The sequence below is a fragment of the Seriola aureovittata genome, chromosome 14 (genome assembly GCF_021018895.1).
Source record: "Seriola aureovittata isolate HTS-2021-v1 ecotype China chromosome 14, ASM2101889v1, whole genome shotgun sequence".
Lineage (NCBI taxonomy): Eukaryota > Metazoa > Chordata > Actinopteri > Carangiformes > Carangidae > Seriola > Seriola aureovittata.
In genome coordinates this window covers 2,462,088-2,481,158 of record NC_079377.1, presented here as the reverse complement: position 1 = coordinate 2,481,158, position 19,071 = coordinate 2,462,088, and the positions used below count along the sequence as shown (strand labels likewise).

At 44.0% G+C, this 19,071-nt stretch overlaps 1 protein-coding gene across 2 annotated transcripts; it reads left to right on the top strand.

Moving 5' to 3' along the window:
- Window positions 1–3,397: 3,397 nt before the first annotated feature.
- fgf8a (fibroblast growth factor 8a) lies at window positions 3,398–10,490 on the top strand. 2 transcript variants are annotated; one of them, XM_056396379.1, is made up of 5 exons: window positions 3,398–4,147; window positions 4,242–4,278; window positions 5,111–5,258; window positions 7,401–7,507; window positions 9,297–10,490. In XM_056396379.1, the coding sequence occupies exons 1-5, from the start codon at window positions 4,116–4,118 to the stop codon at window positions 9,579–9,581; spliced, it is 609 nt and encodes a 202-aa protein (XP_056252354.1). In that variant the 5' UTR covers window positions 3,398–4,115; the 3' UTR covers window positions 9,582–10,490. The 2 variants fall into 2 exon arrangements, with proteins under 2 accessions (XP_056252354.1, XP_056252353.1); XM_056396378.1 differs by having other exon boundaries at window positions 3,400–4,147; window positions 5,078–5,258.
- The last annotated feature ends 8,581 nt before the right edge of the window (window positions 10,491–19,071 follow it).

Here is a 19,071-nt window from a genome sequence, read left to right as displayed (position 1 = left end):
CAAAAGCTCCATCACCACAAGTTTTTAAACGGGGTGCGAGGGACAGACAGTGGGTTTGACTGATGAGTCTGGGTGGAGGAGATCGGATCGTGCAGGAGCTTGAGGACGGTGCGGTGCTCTGTAACTTTAACTGAGCTGCAGTAACGTTACCTTGCTCTAACTGCCTGGCTTTGTTCGGTCAGGACGAAGAACCACGGAGCAGGTGCAACGTTTCATCTCTGACCTTTTAACTTCTGTTTGTACCAGTTTTAAGTGACTCGTTTGTTTTAATTTAATGACCTTTTTTTAAGTGGTATTTTTAGTTGCTCGACATCATTGTAAATAAGGGCTTTACTCTCGGTGATAGGTTTGAATGCCTGTAACTAGAGACTGACAGTGGGCTCCCCATGTCTACACACTGTGGTCCTTCAGCACAGGAAGACACACTTTGACTTTAGACACTAACTGGTGGGAAATCATAGCAACTATCGCTCATTTGAATCGCACTGAGGCACGATCCACCTCAGCTCAAAGAGAAGAAGGGAGCAGAGAGTGGAAGGATGGAGGGAGGAGGAAGAGCAGAGGGAGGAGGGGGAGGTGGCAGATGGCTGCAGAGCAGGAACGACGGAGGGAGAGAGAGGTGTAACCAAGGTGGTGAGGTGAAGAAAGGGAAGTTAGAGGAGGGGAAAAAGGAGGATGATATTTGTTAGAAGGAGAGAAACGTGGAACTTCATCGGGACCATCTTCTACAGAAGGAACAGTTCCACTGAAAACAGCTGTCAGTGAGCCCTGGGGATTTTTCAGCTCTGTGAGCATCACTTACCAAATTCCATTCACCTTCAATGAATGCATTGGGATGGAGGCAGACATGTCAAAGTGTGTTGTAATGTAAATCTTCCCGTCAGTTTCATGTCATTTCACACAGTGTGAAAGTCAGTTTGCCTCGATTAAGAGCAAGTGCACTTTTATTAAACAAAATATACACTATGAGAAATGTAAAACTATTTTGAATGATTAGCAATATACACTGTAATGTATAAAAACAACAAAAGCCCTATATAAAAGCAATAAAACATACAATATAGGACATGAGTCCCATAAAAGCAATATATGACCATAAAGGTTGTGACTCCACGGGTCAGCTAACAGAGATTCAAAAACATCAAAAGGAACTGAGCCACCTAATTTGAATCTTTTTTGCATGTTATTCCAATTGTGTGGCGCATAAAATTCTAATTTCCCAATCTCTGTGCTAACACCTTGATTCTCTGGCTTTTGCATCAGTTACATTATTATTATTGGTACTGCAGTGCAGACTGTTCAGATCAGCCTCCACTTTACCACTGCATAACTACACAAGCATCATGTGACCCTGTAAACGCCAAAAACAGATATGATGTTTACAGCCAGTCCCGGTCTACCTGAGGTTTCAATATGCTAACAGATTATTTTTATAGCAGTCGCTGCCAAATGAAAAATGTTACTTAATGTATAATATATATAGTTGGTAGTAAGTGGCCAAAAACATACAAAACACCGGCAGGTTAAAGGTATATGCTTCATTTAGTGAAGCTACAACTTTAAGTGTCCCGTGACGGCCCGAATGTTTTTACAGACATTTTAACATTAATATTGTCAAATATGAACCTGTTTTATTTTCAGTGTAGAATGTGTTTTTTTCCTAAGGCGACACTGGTGGAGCTTTGGTCATGAGTGGAGGAACAGAGAGGGAGAGAGGGAGAGAAGGAGCAGAGGGGGAAGGGTGTTTGCCCCCTGCAGGGCTGCTGATGGATGCAGGGCTCCTGGGGTTAAGGGGAGGGCAGCCAGACCCTGAGCCGGGGTACAGAGTGGCAGCTACCTGCCGCTCATCTCACACACACACACACACACACACACACACACACACACATACACACACACAAGTAGTAGTAGTAGCTTTTATTACAGTATTCAGTCAAACACTTTTATGTACATCATCGCACACACACTGACCCACTTCATGTCTCACATGGGGGTTGTATGTTTAACTGTACACTCTGTGACCAACACACACACACACACACACACACACACACACACACACAGAGCAGGAGATGCTAATGGGAGGGAGGGAAGGAAACAGGAAAACAAACCATGTGACAACAAGAATTGTGTCAGAGCAGCAGATAACAGATGAAGTGACTGCAGCGTGATGATGCAGACAGAGCAGGGCTCCACTCACAGCTCCGCTCCGCTCTGTCTTTAGTACTGTCATATTACACCATCAAGGACATTGGGGGCAACTGACTCAACCTACACCTAGTTATCCACCCACTACCATCCCTCACCCTCCCCCCTCCCCTTCCTGCAGCGCCCACTGGTGGCTCAACCCCTTTATGACACGCAGACGCTCAACCCATCTTCTCTGATGTCTTATCAACATGTGCCGCAGCCAACCTGAACATGGTGGATTCATAAATCTGCTGCATTTAAAGTCACCTCAAAGAAAGCAAGAGGCCTCTGTGGTGGTCTGGTCCTGCCCGGGCCCTGAGGTCCGGTCCGTCCTCTGCGTTTCCACTACAGAGGGAGCAGGGTGACGTTCTCAACGGGCCGCTTCACCTTCACTAAACACCTTGTGTTCATTATTAATCAGACTGCTGAGTTTCTGTGTCCCTGTTGTGGCCGATACTCAGCGCTCTAATTAATGGTCAGATCAATCAATAAAGTCTAACTGATAATGGTCGCGTTCTGTCATAAAAGGGCGCGGTTTGCAGATAATTAATGTCTCATGGCAGAAACAAAACGAGGTCCATTGACGGCTGTTAATGAACTGATGTTTCTGTCATCCTCCTCCAGATTTTCATGTATTACTTCGGATGAACCCGTGAATGCGTCTTTAAGAGTCTGCTCGTTTCTGCAGCGGCGGCTTCTGAGGCCGCTCTCTTTATCAAATGAAGGGAGGTGGTGGGGGGGGGGGGGGTGTTTTAAAAACGCTAATCGCCTGTAATCCTTTTAATATGTCTCACACTTTGCTCTGTCAATACACAAAGCTGCTGCAGCTCCAGCTTCACCAAACTGGAAAAGTCCTGAAGTGGAGAAACTGGAGTATTAATGTGCAGATAGAGAGGAGGGTCCGCGGGGGGGGTGGGGGGGGGTGGGGGGGGGTCATCAGGTTACTGCTTTATGCACTCAAATGAGACGCGGTCATTTTTACATTTTCACTGTTATTCTTTTTTAGAGTTGCGGTGGCGGCGCGAGCTTGGGGCAGCCCAGGCTCCTCCTCGCCTCTCTCTCTTCCCCCCCCCCCATACCAAGTGTGGACCGCTCCTCAGGTAAAGAGATGTTTTAAATCAAGGAGGGGGGTGTGGGGGGTGTGTGTGTGTGGGGGGGGGGGGTGGAGTGGGGGCCGAGGGGGTGTCCGCTTTTGTTCTGCAGAAAAAGGGGGCTTGTTCTTAGCAGATCAGCCTGCCATTTTAACCGGGGGTGTGTTGTGAGCGCCGAGCGAAGAGCAGAGGCTTGACACGGGAGCGGTGTGTGTGGGATGGGAGCAGAGAGAGGAGAAGAGAAGGAGCGTCCTGCCTGCAGTCCTGCCACAGCCGAGCGGAGCAGCAGCAGCATCGAACACTGAGGAACCCGAGCCAGCCCGAGCCTCCTGGATCACACACACACACACACACACACACACACATATACACACACACACACACACACACCTGAGGGCCGCAGAGGATTACAAAGCAGGGGACAGTCTGACAGCCCCGGAACAACTTATTTGTAAAAATCTAAAGAAGAGTATCCTGCAGCGCTTTTCTCCAAACTTCAACGCACAGCTCAGCTTCTGCAAGTGCACTTAGACCCTGCAGCCTTCTGACAGGAGCGGCCAGTCCGTGTCCTCATGCTAGAATATCATTCATTATCAGACAGATATTTCTGCGGAGCAGTGATGGACATTGGTTTGGTGAAGAACGCATCCGCGGTGCGTGCGTGAGCCTCTCTGTCAGCACCTCTGACCTTTTTGTGGATTTCTCTGAAATCTTTGGACTCGATTCTTTGATTATTTTGATTTTTTTTTTTTTTTAATTCAAACGAGATCAGCTGGACTTCGCTGCTCCGGTCAGAATTTACTGGAAGAGCTTTTTTTTTCACCTGCATCCAACATGCAACCCATCCCATCCAGACTCAGCTATCTGTGAGTGCTCTCCCTCCTTCACTCCCACTCTCTTAATGCTCCTCCACTCCGCTTCCAAGTTACTTAATGCATGTTATTCTTCTTCTTTTTGCAGGTTTCTACACCTATTTGCATTCTGCTACTACACTCAGGTATGTCACTGCTTTCATTTCTTTTTTCACAGAAATATTTTTTTTGCAATGCTCCTTTTGGGTGATAAAATAAAGATTAGCTACAAAAAAAAAAAAATCTGTAAAACATATGGCAGTGGAAGCGCGTGATGCACAGGGCAATAACAGGAAAGGTGAGGGATCATCATAACATTATGTGATACAACAATATCGGATGGCTCCCACGGTGCGCCGGGCAGCGGGGGCGCACGGCCTGCTGGCAGGTTGCTGATGAACATACCGGCCCTGGCACAGGACGCGCGGGCACAGACGGGGCATCGGGGCAGGGGGAAATGCTTGCGAGTCTTGTGAATAATGTCATGGGGTTCAGGGAAGCAGAGGGGGCCAATGTTTTCCGTCAGCGGCGGTCATTCCATCACGGCGGAGCGCGGCGGGGAGAAATAAAAAATGCGAGACTGCGAGAGGTCGAGCTCCTCTCCCTGCTCACATTCTCCTGTCCGCGCAACCTGTAATCACACCGCGCGTCTCTCTGGAAGCTGTTCATTTCATTTGGCCGCAGCTCTTCCTGGATCCTCTTACACTTGTCACTCGGGAAAACACAACAACAAGCTGTTATTGCGTTAGAGAGTCGCCCCCCCCCCCCCCCCGGTGTTTAGCTGCTTCAGTCGTTTTCTACAGAGACCTGAACACACACAGCTCAGGCCTCTCTGTCACCGACTGAAGTTTAATGTCAGTACAAAAAAAAATTAAATATGAAACAAACAAAAAGTTAAATGTACACGTACTGATGATGATGATGATGACATCTAATTTCTGACAGGTAACCAATCAGTCCCCGCCTAATTTCACGCAGCATGTAAGCGAGCAGAGCAAAGTGACGGACCGCGTGAGCCGCAGGTTGATCCGGATCTACCAGCTGTACAGCCGGACCAGCGGCAAGCACGTTCAGGTCCTGCCCAACAAGAAGATCAACGCCATGGCCGACGATGGAGACGTGCACGGTAAGACAAACTCCCTCTGTAAATGTGTTATATCGTGCTCTGAAACCCGCCGAGGTCTTCTCACTGTTCCAGGAAAGTTTGATTCATTTTCTTTTCTTTTTTTTTTTTTTTTCATTTTTGGAACTGTAGTTTTCAGATAATTCCAGTGCGATGCACAAAGAGGAATGTGGATTTAGTTCACCGTAAGTTCATTTGCTCTGCATCTCCATGTCCCTGCGACCTGCATCGATTATAATTTCGCCGTGCAATTATTTTTTTTTAAATTCTGTCTTCATCACATTATTTCCCCATTGGTCTGCAAATTTATTCTATTTTATTTTATTTAAAAGAAAATTTGTTTTTATTCCATCAATTTTCACTAATAATTTCCTGGATTAATTTAATTTCTGGTCTCATTCTAAAATTCTTTGGCTGAAATTATTCGCATTTTTTCTCAACATGGCTCAAGGCCAAAATTTTTAAAGCGATTAAAACAGTGAAATATCTGAGGACCTGGAGCATTTAAAGAGAAATATCTACAGAATAAAAGGCACATGTGTAATTTTAATGTTTTTATTTCTTGTGTAAATCACGTAGGCTCGGCCTACAATAAGAGGAGGCATTTCTAAAGGAGATTAGCATTTGCAGAATTTGTTGAATGGATTGTCATTCATTCAAAATTGAATCAGATTTCCGCGGTTTTAAATAGTTAGGAGTGTTGTTGAGGCTTTTAGCTGCTCACCGAGCGGCTGACGGGTCTCTGCGCCGTCTGTGATCTCAGGCTGCAGCTGTGGTGTTGGAGGGAAAGAGGCTCGAGTCTCAGAGAAAGCGTCCGGCGGATTGTAGATGGTGCTGGAGGTGATCCTCCAGAGATCCCCGCCGGTCTGGAAGAGCCATTAGAAGTCCATCTTAACTTCTGCCTCCCGAATATTTCCTGCATAGCTTCTAATTCTCTCCCCTCCACCCCCAGCTTCAACCCCGCTCCGTCCAGCCTCACAACCAAGCAGGCATCGTCCGAGTCTGCAGCTCCTCTGGTCTGCAGGTCTTTGTTGTGTTTCACACTGAACTGAACGTGGACTCATCTGTTGAAATATGTGTAGATAGCTGAGTGTTAGCTGCGCGTTGGCTGCAGGGAGCTGCTGTGTGGTTGTTGCAGGATGTAATTGCCTGCACGTGTGTAAACCCAAGAGTGTGCAAGCTATTCACCTGAAGTCATTTTGTATGAAATGAGAGAGCAAATGTCTGTGTGTGTGTGTGTGTGTGTGTGTGTGTGTGTGTGTGTGTGTGTGTGTGTGTGTGTGTGTGTGACTCAGACTCTGCTGTAGCTGCTGATTCTGAACCACAACTGTAGCTCTCAGATGTGTGGTGGTTAGTCAGTGGCTGGGTGTAGAAGGTCGCTGCCATCATCAGTGACCCCGCTAACCCCGGGGAGGCCATCGCCATGGAGCCATTTTTATGAGACAATGGGGATTTAGACGGAATTTATAGAGCGTCATCTGCTATTGGCTTTTAATGTTCTGAATCAGTATCAATGAGGATCTAAAAAAAATAAAATAAAAGGACCACTGCAGTGCAAACACACCGGAAATGACCTTCAGCTACTGTCTGTCATTCAGCACAAGTTCCGAAATAATTAAATCCACCCTCGTTTCGTTTTTCATCTTGTTCGAAACGATGGTAGAAAAATGCACAAAGCTCCATAAAGCTGTGCTCCGTGAACGCTGCGTGTTTCCTGTGTCTTTCACTACCTCGCGGGGTATACGGAGATGAATGTGGAGCTTTATGTGTGAGGTCAATGCAGATTTATTTGAAAAGGAGTTCTTGATGGGCCTGCCAGGATCGCCTCTTTAGCTTTCAAAGAATCAAGAGACACGTGGTTTTATCATTTTGCAAGAATTTCAGCGAGCATGAATCCCCAGGAATGGTCCCACAGGTTTTAGTGTATGTGTGTGTGTGTGTGTGTGTGTGTGAGGAGAGTATGCATGCTTGGAAACACACTCAAGCATTTGCGTGTGTTGTTGATGCTTTTATGTACATGTGTGCGCTGTTAAGTCATCCATTTAGGTTTGAATGTTTGAAGATACCAGCGAAAGAAAAAGAGGTCTCCTGCCTCCTGCGCTCAGCTGTCTGGCTAACAGAACCATTCCTGCTTGTTTTCTTTAGCCAAACTCATCGTGGAGACGGACACATTCGGGAGCCGAGTGCGCATCAAGGGGGCTGAGACGGGCTTCTACATCTGCATGAACAAGAGGGGGAAGCTCATCGGCAAGGTGAGGAGAAGAGTTCACCTCAGCAGGGGCAAAAGTTCAGGCGAGCTCATTGTAGCCGAGACTATTTGTAAAAAAAAAAATTAAAAATAAAATAAAAGAGAAAAGTAATGTAGAATGATTTGCAGCCAAGTCGAGGAGGTTTGTGTTGACGGAAGGTCAAACTGACAGTAAATCTATGGTATTGAAATTTGCTGGGACTACTTTCTGTATGACCACATGAATCAGAGAAGTGGTGGATGATGAGAGACTGTGTGCAGCTACATATCACTGCACAGCACATGAACACATGAGTCCTCACCTAAAAACCCAAGCTACAAAACATTCCGCTTCTATATTTTTTTTAATGTCAACAAATTCCATTCAAAGACTAAAACTAACAATGAATCCAAACCCTGACGTAGCTCAGTACTCAACATGTATTAGTCCATTGCTGAAAATAGTCCCCAACAAATCCACTATTTCCTCCTGTCTGTGTAACTGTTTTAGGAAATTAGTGAGTGTTTGTTAATTGAAACTATGTCTTTGTGAGGTGAAGCAGTAGGAACCAATGGGCTCAGAGCTGAGAGCCACAGACACTCGCACATTGTTGGTTTGAGTGTTTATATGTGATTTACTGACAATAAGAAAATTAAAGAATAATTCCAATCTGCAGAACATGTTTTAAAATCCAGTGGCAGCTCTGACTGTGCTTGATAGTCTCAGCCTATTATACTGTATCATTACCATGTTGCACTGGTTTAACCTTAGAGGTGTGTTTGTTAAAGAAGATGACCAGCTGGATAATGAGAAGCCATTTACAACAGCGTTTAGCCATATACACATAGGAGTTATGTGACTGTAGATGTGTGTGTCAGGCTGAGGCTATGTCAGTGCCCCTCTCTCACTATGACTGCTAATAAAAAGAGCTGGTACACCCCCCACCCCCCGCACACACACATGCACCAAACAGACACACACACACTCCACTCCACCCACCCAGCACCCTGCCTCGTACACCATCTGCCCTGAGCTACCGGCCCAGTTACAGCCTGCCCCTGTGTGTGTGTGTGTGTGTGTGTGTGTGTGTGTGTGTGTGTGTTGAGGGGTGAGAAAATGAACAGAAAGTGTGTCTTTTGGATGTATGTGTGCACTTCGGGTGGATCATGACTATTTTTAACACACTATTTTGTCCAAAAAGGTAGGAGCTTGTTACAGTAGGCTATCACTGAGAGTCCAGGTCCAGTCTCTGCTGTTTCAGCTGACCTTACTGTACACTTCATCACTAATGGAAACGGTTTTTTACTCTATCATATCATAGACTACATGTCACACTTCACCTTGTTATTTACTGTCTCTCCCCTGAGCCGCAGCAGCGGACTGGTGACATGTGTTTAGAGATCTGTCGATTATTATTCAGTTCAGTCAGACCTGGTTGGTTAAATTTAAGCACAAATGCAACAGGAAATCAAAGCCGGAGTGAAAGTGACCCTCGGGGGTTGATTAAGGCTTTATGGCTGGAGGATCCGTCCTGCAGCTACTGACCCACGAGGGCTGCTGGATGTTTGCTGAAAGGGGGAGAAGAGTCATCGCTTACTGTCATCCCCCTCTCTCTGATCTGTAATGACTGTAGCATATGCTGCATGTATGTGGGGAGGGCTGTGTGAGTGTGTGTGCGTGCAGGGGACAGGCTGCACAGGGAAGCCTTTATACGTCTGATATTTCCCATCTGTAAATCTTCATCGAGGACTCTTCTCTGAACATTCCCACTAACTGTTTTTCTGTGTGTGTGTGTGTGTGTGTGTTTCTGCAGAAAAATGGACAAGGCCGCGACTGTATCTTCACTGAGATCGTCCTGGAGAACAACTACACAGCGCTGAGGAACGCCCGCTACGAGGGCTGGTACATGGCCTTCACCCGCCGTGGGCGGCCACGGAAAGGCTCGCGGACGCGCCAGCACCAGCGCGAGGTCCATTTCATGAAGAGGTTGCCGAAGGGACAGCAGCCCGCCCACCCGAGCCACCACCGGCCTTTCGACTTCATCCACTACCCCTTCAGTCAAAGGACTAAACGCACACGGTACTCGTCAGAGCGCTGAGGAGGAGGAGGAAGATAGAAAAGACAGAGAGAAAGAAGAGAAACTGACAGACTGACTGACTGAACAGCAGCCGACATACTCCTCTGCTCTCCACACAAAACCTCTAGAGACATTTTTATACTGAGCATTACTATATCTTAATATGTAGTTCGTTTTCTATTTTTCTCAAAGTAAAAAAAAAATCTGTACATAGGCAAAAAATGTGAGAAATCTATTTTTGTAATCCAGACTTTTAGTACTGACCTGTGTTAAAAAAACAAAAACAAAAAAAAAGAAAAAAGAAAAAAAGAAAAGTTTGTTTTTAGATGCACATAACTCATTGTCTGACTTATCGGGGATATCTTAGTAGAGTGCGTTGTGTTGTTTTTTTTATGTAATTTTGACCAGTTGAGTCATTTTTTGGACTCTCGCCTGCTGCTCAAGGAGACTTGAAGGGCCCTGATTAACCGCACTGCCAGGGAACGCTGCGTTCAGAGAGACATACTGTCACACACTGCGTTGGAGAGCGCCGGGGTCAGTGAACGTTGCATAAGCGTGCGGTGATGACGGTAAAGACGCTGCGTCCTGACTGGGCTCGTTCTCTATCTTTCTCACACAGTTGAAAGCAAACTGAGCTTTAACAGTGTCCGATGGAACAATGTGGCAGCTACATTTGATAATCACAGGTTTCCTGTTCTGACTGTAATGTTGACGTGTACAAAATGCATTGAAGTGTAAGGAACCCCCTCGACACGCCCACGACCCCCCCACGTCTACTTGTGTTCTTGTCGTCCCCTGAATGTGTGTTTTTATACATATATAAATATATTTTTATTTGAGGATGTGTAAAATAATTTTAAGGATGGAATATTTATTTAAAATGTGTAATAAATGTACATTAGAATACTGATATTAAACTCTTGTTTGGTACATGCTCGCTTTGGATCCATCTGTGAAAAGCTGAAAACACACACAGAAGCTGACCAGGCTCTATGCACACACACTTAGCTGTGTGTAAATACATTTTAGCTTAGTGCTAGTCTGATAGAACCTGTACCCAGCCTGAAATAAGAAACTCATTTGTGCACACAGTTCACTTATTTCATGCTCTTAGATTATTGTGTGCAAAACACTGCATGAACTAATACTGTTTTAACAGCATGTCTCTGTGACACCAACACCACATTTGTAGCAGCAAAATCTGATATAAACACTGACTGTTGTCGAACAGTCTCATCCAAATGAGCTGCTTGCATTTAGCACAAATTCAATGTTATGTTCTATTCATTTGTGTGCACACACTCATTCACAGGCACAAATTAATAGTCTGCGCACATCAAGTATTAAATGGAGATTTTGTATAATATATTACAAACTGTTGAGGGACATTCACAAGAAAAAGTGGAAAGTACATATTCATAATATACACTGTATGTTCCAGTTACGAAACCATTTCTCGCAAACAACATCCATCCACACAGCACTTACACGCACGTCACATGCGCAGGTTGCCAGATACGGTTGTTATTTCAGGTTTTGGTCTCCGTATCAAACCTGGCAACTTAACTTCAATGACAACATTTAAGTCACTACACCAGCTATTGTTGGACAAGAAATAGTTCCAGCGTATAACGCCCTCTAAAACTACAACCTGTTGGTTTGACGTTGGTTTGTGTGTGTGCAAAGGTTAAAGAAATAAGATACAACAAGTCAGCTGCAGAGCCAGAGCCAGGCTAGCTGTTTGCTTCTGCTTTCAGTCTTTATGCTAAGCTAATCCCTCCCAAAATACTAAGGCTACGTCCACACCACTACGTTTTCATTCTAAAATGGCGTTTTCAAAAGAAAACGATCTTCATCCATACTAACACAACGCTAAAGTCGAAAAAGCAACGAAAAAGCGACAGCAAAGACTGTTGCAGTGTTAAAATGCAGCTGCTAGCAAAAACACTTGTAATTCGTTATCCATGTTGCTTTCACCAATGGTAGTCGAGGCTGATAAGACCCAATCGGAGCGACTGGGGGTGACTACTACGTCATCATTTCCAAAACTCTCTGTTTTCGGTGCTCGGTGTGGACGGGAGGAGGAAATGTAGCAAAAGAGGTGCGTTTCAAAATGAAAAAATAGTAGTGTGGATGTAGCCTATAGGAGGGAGCAGGTCACACATTTATACCATCCTAAACTGTTTAGGAAAATATTTGCGCCTCCTAAAGTGAAGTCAACAGCTGAACTATTGGTAACCTAATGTTAACCATGCTAGGCAGAAGCTGCAATAGAAGACAGTGGCACTAGCTGTATATGTTGGTATTTACATGTTGAGCATTTGTCCTCAAACTGTAAATATTGTAGCTGAAACTGAAGTAGACCGAGCCAGCCGGCAACAAGTGGAGCAGAGGAAACAGGAGCCAAACAGACTCATGGTGAGCCGCCAGCAGAAACTGTGGTTAGCACTGAAAGTTTGCTCATGCTCGTCCTCCAGTTAGATTTAGAAGTCGAAGACTTGCTCTCTGCTTGTTCACTTGGAAAACCTTTAATTAAAGGTCAAATCCACTTACAACATGTGTTCTGTCTTCCCTCTAGTGATATCACTCAGAAGGTTTTAGTTTTATCTGTCCAGGTTTGGAGATCTGTCAGTACAATGGAGGGGAACAGAATTTCATTTGTAGTGTGCAAGGTCTTGATGGGTCTGATGCCTAATTAATACCGAACACCCCAAAAACCTAAACATCAAATTAGCTGGGAGTCTCATAAATGAAGCATTTATTCCAACAGCCATTGTGCATCCCCATAACACCGTACCCCTACTTCACCCACTATCTATCCCAACAGCAAGCTCTAAGACAGACTGGGCTGTGGCTCTTACACTGTCGTATCAGGTCAGACAAAAGCCTAATTGAATCCAGTTGCTCCCTTCTGTTGAGATTTGGGGGTTTTAGGGCTGAAGGTTCCAGGACTCTGGTTGGGAGACAATTTTAAACTTGTTTTCATAACCATTTTCAACTATTTTCTACTTTTTCGCAGCTTATGGATTTTAAAGGTCCCATATAGTATAAAGGTAGATGTCCATGTGTTGTGTGATTATAAAGCAGGTCTAGGTTCTATATGAATACTGTGAAAGTATCAAAGCCTCAGTCCACAGAAAAATGCACTCAGCCTGTATTCAGAAACTGAGCCTTAAAACCAGCTGCAGGACTTCTGTAACTTTGTGATGTCACAACAAAGCAGTCACTGCCCTCAGCCATGCCCAAGCCCCGCACACCTGGACTCACCCTCCAGCCTTTCATGATTTTGTTTACCTGAAAATTGCTATATTTTTATCTGATCACTCAGAAACTAGTCAGCCAATCAGAAGAGAGGCTCAGAGCCTCCAGTCTTCTGATTGGCTCACTGAACTGTAGTTACTAGAGTTCCAGAGAGAAGCCTGTAAAACTACATTGAGATGGTTTTTGGTTCTTAAAACCACAAATATATCTTCTTATGGGTCAGCACTTCAAATAAAACACTGGAGAAATGTAAAATATTGGATCTTTAAAGATAGGGTGCTGTTGTACAGCTACTTGACCTGTGGGTGCATGCACTTCATGACACTTAAATGTATAAACACAATTTTCACCTTTCCATCAAGACTAAATTTCTAATTTCTCATGGCTCTTTTTCTAAATTATCTGTCTCACTCCTCACCAGATGATGGTTGTTATGAAGTTTTGGACAAAGAAGAAGAGATGAACTGTGTTTCTGTAATTAAGGTGTTTCACTGTGGACAGAGCCCTCAACTAAAACCACCTCAGCCAGACCGTCTCAGTGGCTGATAGACACTTCAGTTTTACTTTCCACAATCCTGTGGCCACGTGGGACCATGTGACAGAAATGTTATCGTCTGTCCATGTCCACAACTGTCTGTGGAATTATACGGACCTAAGAGCAAATGTTAGCATGTTTATGAACATAGACACCTATGAATGTTCATAAAACGGCCTGTAGTGAAACAGTCTGGAGCTGCCTAATTCAGGGTAAAGCCTACAGGTCAAACCAGTCAGTAACTTGTTGTTTTTTGCCTGAGGATGGAGCAGGTGTTGCTCATGTCTGACACACCTCCAACCAAAAACTTGAGCACAGACCCAGAACCAGTAGCAGTTCAAGTCTGAACCTGACCCACGTTACTGATGCCACAACCCAATGTATACCTCATCTGTCTAGTACATTATCTATAGGAACCATTTGACTTTTCGCTTATTTGTTTCTTTGAGGTTTGTTGAGAAACAAACTTTCCTCTTCTCTGGTGTTGGTTTTAACCTTCTTACACCAGCAGCTCTTAACTGAACCGAGAGGAAACGCTGCGGCCGCTGTGGTTTCTCCCCACATGAAACCTGACCAGGGAAAGCTAACAGGGAGGGTATTCTTAGACAGATCCCAACAGGGATAACAAGGTCATTTGAAGTCATGAAGATCCCCCCCACCCCTCCTTCCTTTTTAGCAGATAGCAGCATGTCAGTGTCAGAGCGCTGTGCTGTTGTGGTGATGATACCAATGTGTTTGTTTTTAGGCTTTAGCTTCCTTCAGGTTCTGTAACTCTCAGTATCTCCACTGTTTTTCTTTCATCTCCCGCCTTTTAGCACCCTGGCGTTTCATTTGATTGGACAATCCCAACATGCACCAGTGTGTGTGTCTTTGTAGGTATGTTTGTGTGAAAGGGAGTCAGATCACCATATTGCTTTGCCAATGTATGGGTCTGATACAGGCCACTTAATGTCATCCACCTCTGATATAACAATATGACACTTTTTGATCAAATTACATCACGATACTTGAACCTGAACTAAATAATAGTCTAAGAAACAGCAGTTCAGTTGAGGAAACCTCTACTGAATCCCTGTGTGTGTGTGTGTGTGTGTGTGTGTGTATGTGTGTGTGTGTGTGTGCGTGTGTGTGTGTGTATGTGTGTGTATGTGTGTGTGTGTGTGTGAGTGTGTGTGTGTGTGTGTGTGTGTGTGTGTGTGTGTGTGTGTGTGTGTGTATATGTGTATATGTGTATATGTGTGTGTGTGTGTGTGTGTGTGTGTGTGTGTGTGTGAGTGACTTGTGTATGAGTGGGTCAGTTTCTCTGTGTTAGTTTGTGTGTTTGTTTGCCAGCAGGAGAGCAAATAGTTCCAGCACTGCTGACTGAAAGTCGGCCATAAAGTTCTTTCAAGAGAACATTTGTTGCTGGAGTTCTGAGGAGCTGGAGCCCAGAAACTTCACACAAATTTGTCTGTGAGAGCGTTCTTATGTCTGTGGTTATTAGCCACAAACTGCTACTGGATATCCAAGTACAAATATTTGCTGTCCTACAAACATGCTGCTGTACATCAGCACCAGTTTTAAAAACCAGTCACAGTGATTCTGGGAGCTGTGTTGTCAGGGGCATTAGCCTCTGGTAGGGTCTCCCAAGGCAAATTGGTTCCAGGGTAGAGGCCAGACTATGAGCGATTCTAGATATATTATGATGCTCATAAGCCCCCGGCTGTGTTGGGGTTCTCCCCTCTATAGCCCCTTTCCCACTGGTCAAAAAACCAACTGAGACCCACTAACATCAGGCTTTTGTGGGCAATGGACAAAGGAACAATCTGCATTCACACCTGGGTCAAATGACTCTGCAGTAGTCACAGGTGTTTATCGGCTCCTGTTCCGATCAGCAGTGATGTAAACACAACACCCAGGTGAACACACTAGTTATTGTCCCTTACGCTGCGCCCTGGGATGAAAGAGTGAGCAGCAGCCCCGAAATAAGTTTTAAAAACATACAATTGTCACAGGAGGCTTTGAACTATACAAGCCGGCACCAAGCCAGAAATGAGACACTACAGATCCCTTTTACAAGTTTGCACAACAGCTAACAGCTAACTCTTTCTCCCCTGCGTCTGCATCGGTGTGCTCAGTAAGTGCACGTAATAGCATTTCTCCTTGCACTTGTACGAGTCCTCTCTGGCAAACTCGACTGGCAGTGAGTCAAAGGTCAATCGCCTTTTTTAAGTGGGTTTACCCATGTTTAAAAAACCTGCTTATACCTGCTAATTTTGGGGCAGAGCGGGTACAAGTGACTGGAAACTGGAGGGGAAAGCTCTGATTTTTGTCTGTGCTTATGCACCTATCAACAGTTTGGTGTATCCAGATGTCCAGTAACACCAGAGAAAGAAAAAAAAATACAGAAAAAAACAGGCTTCCCAGGAATATGTGTCACACAGGAGGCATTCAGGCACAGGGAGTTGTGTGTCACCCATGTTTTGGGAAAATTCAGATCCCAAATACACATATTACTTTTACATATACGCATGTAAACAGAGGATATAGCAGGAAAAATCGCACTGTTCGATTCTATTCTTGGGCTCAGGATTCAATTCGAAATCGATCTGAGATAAAAAAAGCTCAGCTCAGAGGCTACCGGCAGCTACCGGCAGCTACCGGCAGCTACCGGCAACTTTTAGGTTGGAAGGTTTCCTTGCATGTTACTCAATGCATGGCTGATGTTTGGAAATCAATCGATACACCTTAAATGTCATTATAACAACTTTGAGCATTTCATTTGTTTTGATCAGCTCTCTACATGACATATACTTTAGTGTTAATCAGATCTTCAAGCTCTTAAAAATATATATAAAGCTGCAGATAACAGCGAGCTGCTTCTTCCCCCCGAGGTTATAAAATCTGAAATGTGTCTTCAATGAAGACAGGGCAGGTTGAATTACTTTTTCCTCTATGTTTTCCATCGCTCACACTGCACTTTCTTCTTGCCAAAGGAGTATCTGGGCAGAACCCAACACGGTGCCTGTAGACTGGCGAGCTAAACTAATGTCAAGAAAGAATGTAAACCAGGGCGGTTATGAGACTGAAAAATATGAATCGATTTTTTGGGGAATTTATGAATAGATTTTGAATCGGTAGAGATATAACCGTGATTCTGATGTGAAACGATTTTTTTTGCACACCTCTACTTGAAGTGTAAAGTTACGCTTTGGGTCGTGTTAACGGGCGTTTAGCAGGAGTAAAAGCAGAATAGATTAAAACAGGAGAGAAATGCTGCTGAAATGTTTTCTACATAGACACACTGTGAGAAGACACAGCTGAAAAATTGAGTTCTTTCACTAATTAATCCTGACCTATGAGAGGTCGTCTAACCTATAGCACTGAATTAAATGCTCTTGACAATACTTGACATTAATCTGCTTAACTCCTTCCACATTGGATTAACAGAGGGATTTGTCCCGGAGGACTTCCAATAGAAGCTTGCAGACACCAGATCAATCAATTAAAGCCGGAGCTTTGTGATGAAACCTGACAGCAATAGAAAAATACTGATGAAATGCAGTTTTCATAGTAATAAAGTGAATCCATGAGTTTTCAATGTTGCTTCTCAAATCCAGGATTTGCAGACCCTCCGGAACACAAGTAGACTTTGTGAATGAATTAGTTTGCCCTCTCCATTACAGCCCCCACCACTGCCTCCAGTGTCTGCAAAGTGAACCCCCAGAGAAGAACTGGCTTGTGGGAAAAGTCACACCTTCTGTGTCGCCAATGCTGCCATGCAAATGTGGAGCAATTCCAGTGCAGAAAAAACGGGGGTAACATCACTTTCATCCATTTTATTGAGCCACAACCATCATCCTTAACCCAAGATAAACAAACAGAGCGACCATCTTCATTTGCTTAGGGAGCAATTTAACCCCTGCCTCCACCCCCCCGTGGAGGTTGTAGAATAGCAGGGGTGACCAGAGAACGCGACCCTGCCTCCCTAAGCAGCCCAGAATGCCACAAGCCGACATAGAAGCTGCCCCCATCAAAAAGCACTTACAACCTCCAGCCACTTGTATTTGCTCTGAAACGCTGTGTGAGATGAGGGTTTTCCCTCTGGACTGACCTCCATGTGCTGCACACTGGGAGAAAAGAGTGAGGCGTCGGGGGGAAAATGTCATGTAACAATCTGAAGGTTTTTTCTATAATAGAATTTGCCATTGATTATTATATGAGCTCGGACTCAGTCTTCAAATATAAAGATATTATATTCTTTAAATTAACATTTATAGTTTGAAATTAAGTGTGACCCACTGAATCTGAGTAACTGTTGAGTAAATGTTTTTTTTCAATATTGGACATTTGTATTTTTTATCTGAATTAATAATCCCTAAATACTCAAAATCATGTTTCTTTTTCATTGTTTGTTCCATTTTTTTTCTTCCTATTATTCACTGTGTTTATTTTCTTATTCTTTCTGTTTATTTGTTGTCATGTCATTGTGTGTTTGGTTTTTATGCCTGTGATCCACTTTGCTGTCGACTACTCTGTATGACTATTTCTCATACACACTTACAGTGTGTGTAAAATGTAAAAATGTATGTGTGCAGCCAATGTTGGTAATTTTTAATTAATAAATATCTGAATATATTCTCAGCTATGTTCAGAGGTTTCCTCATGCAGCACAGTGATGTCTCTGGAGCTGCCATTTGAATCATTTTTGTGTTGGTAGCAGAGTTTTAGTGTCATGCTTTTTATAATACATTACATTACATTACTCATTTACTTTTATCCTAAGACACTAACAATTAGGGGACAATACTTGTAAGAAAATACCTTGGTTTGGGAAATGTGAAATATAAAAATACAGCAAAGCAATTTCCTTTGTATTTTTCTTAGACTTTCTTAGGTTTTAACAACCTGAGAGGAAGTTTACACATGGCTCTTTTTCAGGCAAAAAAAAAAAAAAGTACATTTAGAAAAAAGAATTTTCTTTTTTCCAACAGAAATGTTATCCATCATGAGTGTGGAATGCAATGTGACCATCATGCAGAGAGAGAAAACTTTTGGACTTGTGTTCTAACCTCAGTATTTCTAAAATCCTGAACAACATAAGATTCTTTATTGTCCCCAAAGGGAAATTTGTATTGCACTCTGTGTTGCTGCCCCCAACACTACCGTCACCAACAATGCAGACATACAGGGAGCACTTCAACAAAAAAACTCTTTATTTTATATTACACAAGCCCTTTGATACTGACCTCATTTTAAACTACAGACACATTTCAGCTTGCACTCACAAAGTACGATGTTCCATAGCCAGCCTCAGAGTTTTGAAGAGACAGAGACACTGTCATGAAGACTAATCTTATAATCGTTCTTGTAGGTTTATGTCTATGACCTTCCTCACACATGTAATTGTAAAGTTATCCAAAACAACACTGCATTGCGTGTCATCCGGCACAGTGCTGGGTTGGCCACATGCATGCGGGCCTGTTCCTTCAACTGGTCTTCCCAGATGATATTTCAGTCTGACTCCGGCACATGAAACAGCACAACCAACCAACGCTGCAGCCCCATGCATTGTTTTTAACTCAGGGCAAACGTCCGTCTGAATGTGTCCAAACACTTGGATGTTCAGATGCACTGAGAGCAGAGGCAGTAAGGTGGATGGATTCTCTATCAAAAATGACAGGCAGCCCATTAAATCCAAGCCCCCATTCAGCAGTGTTAACAAAGCCAGCGGTC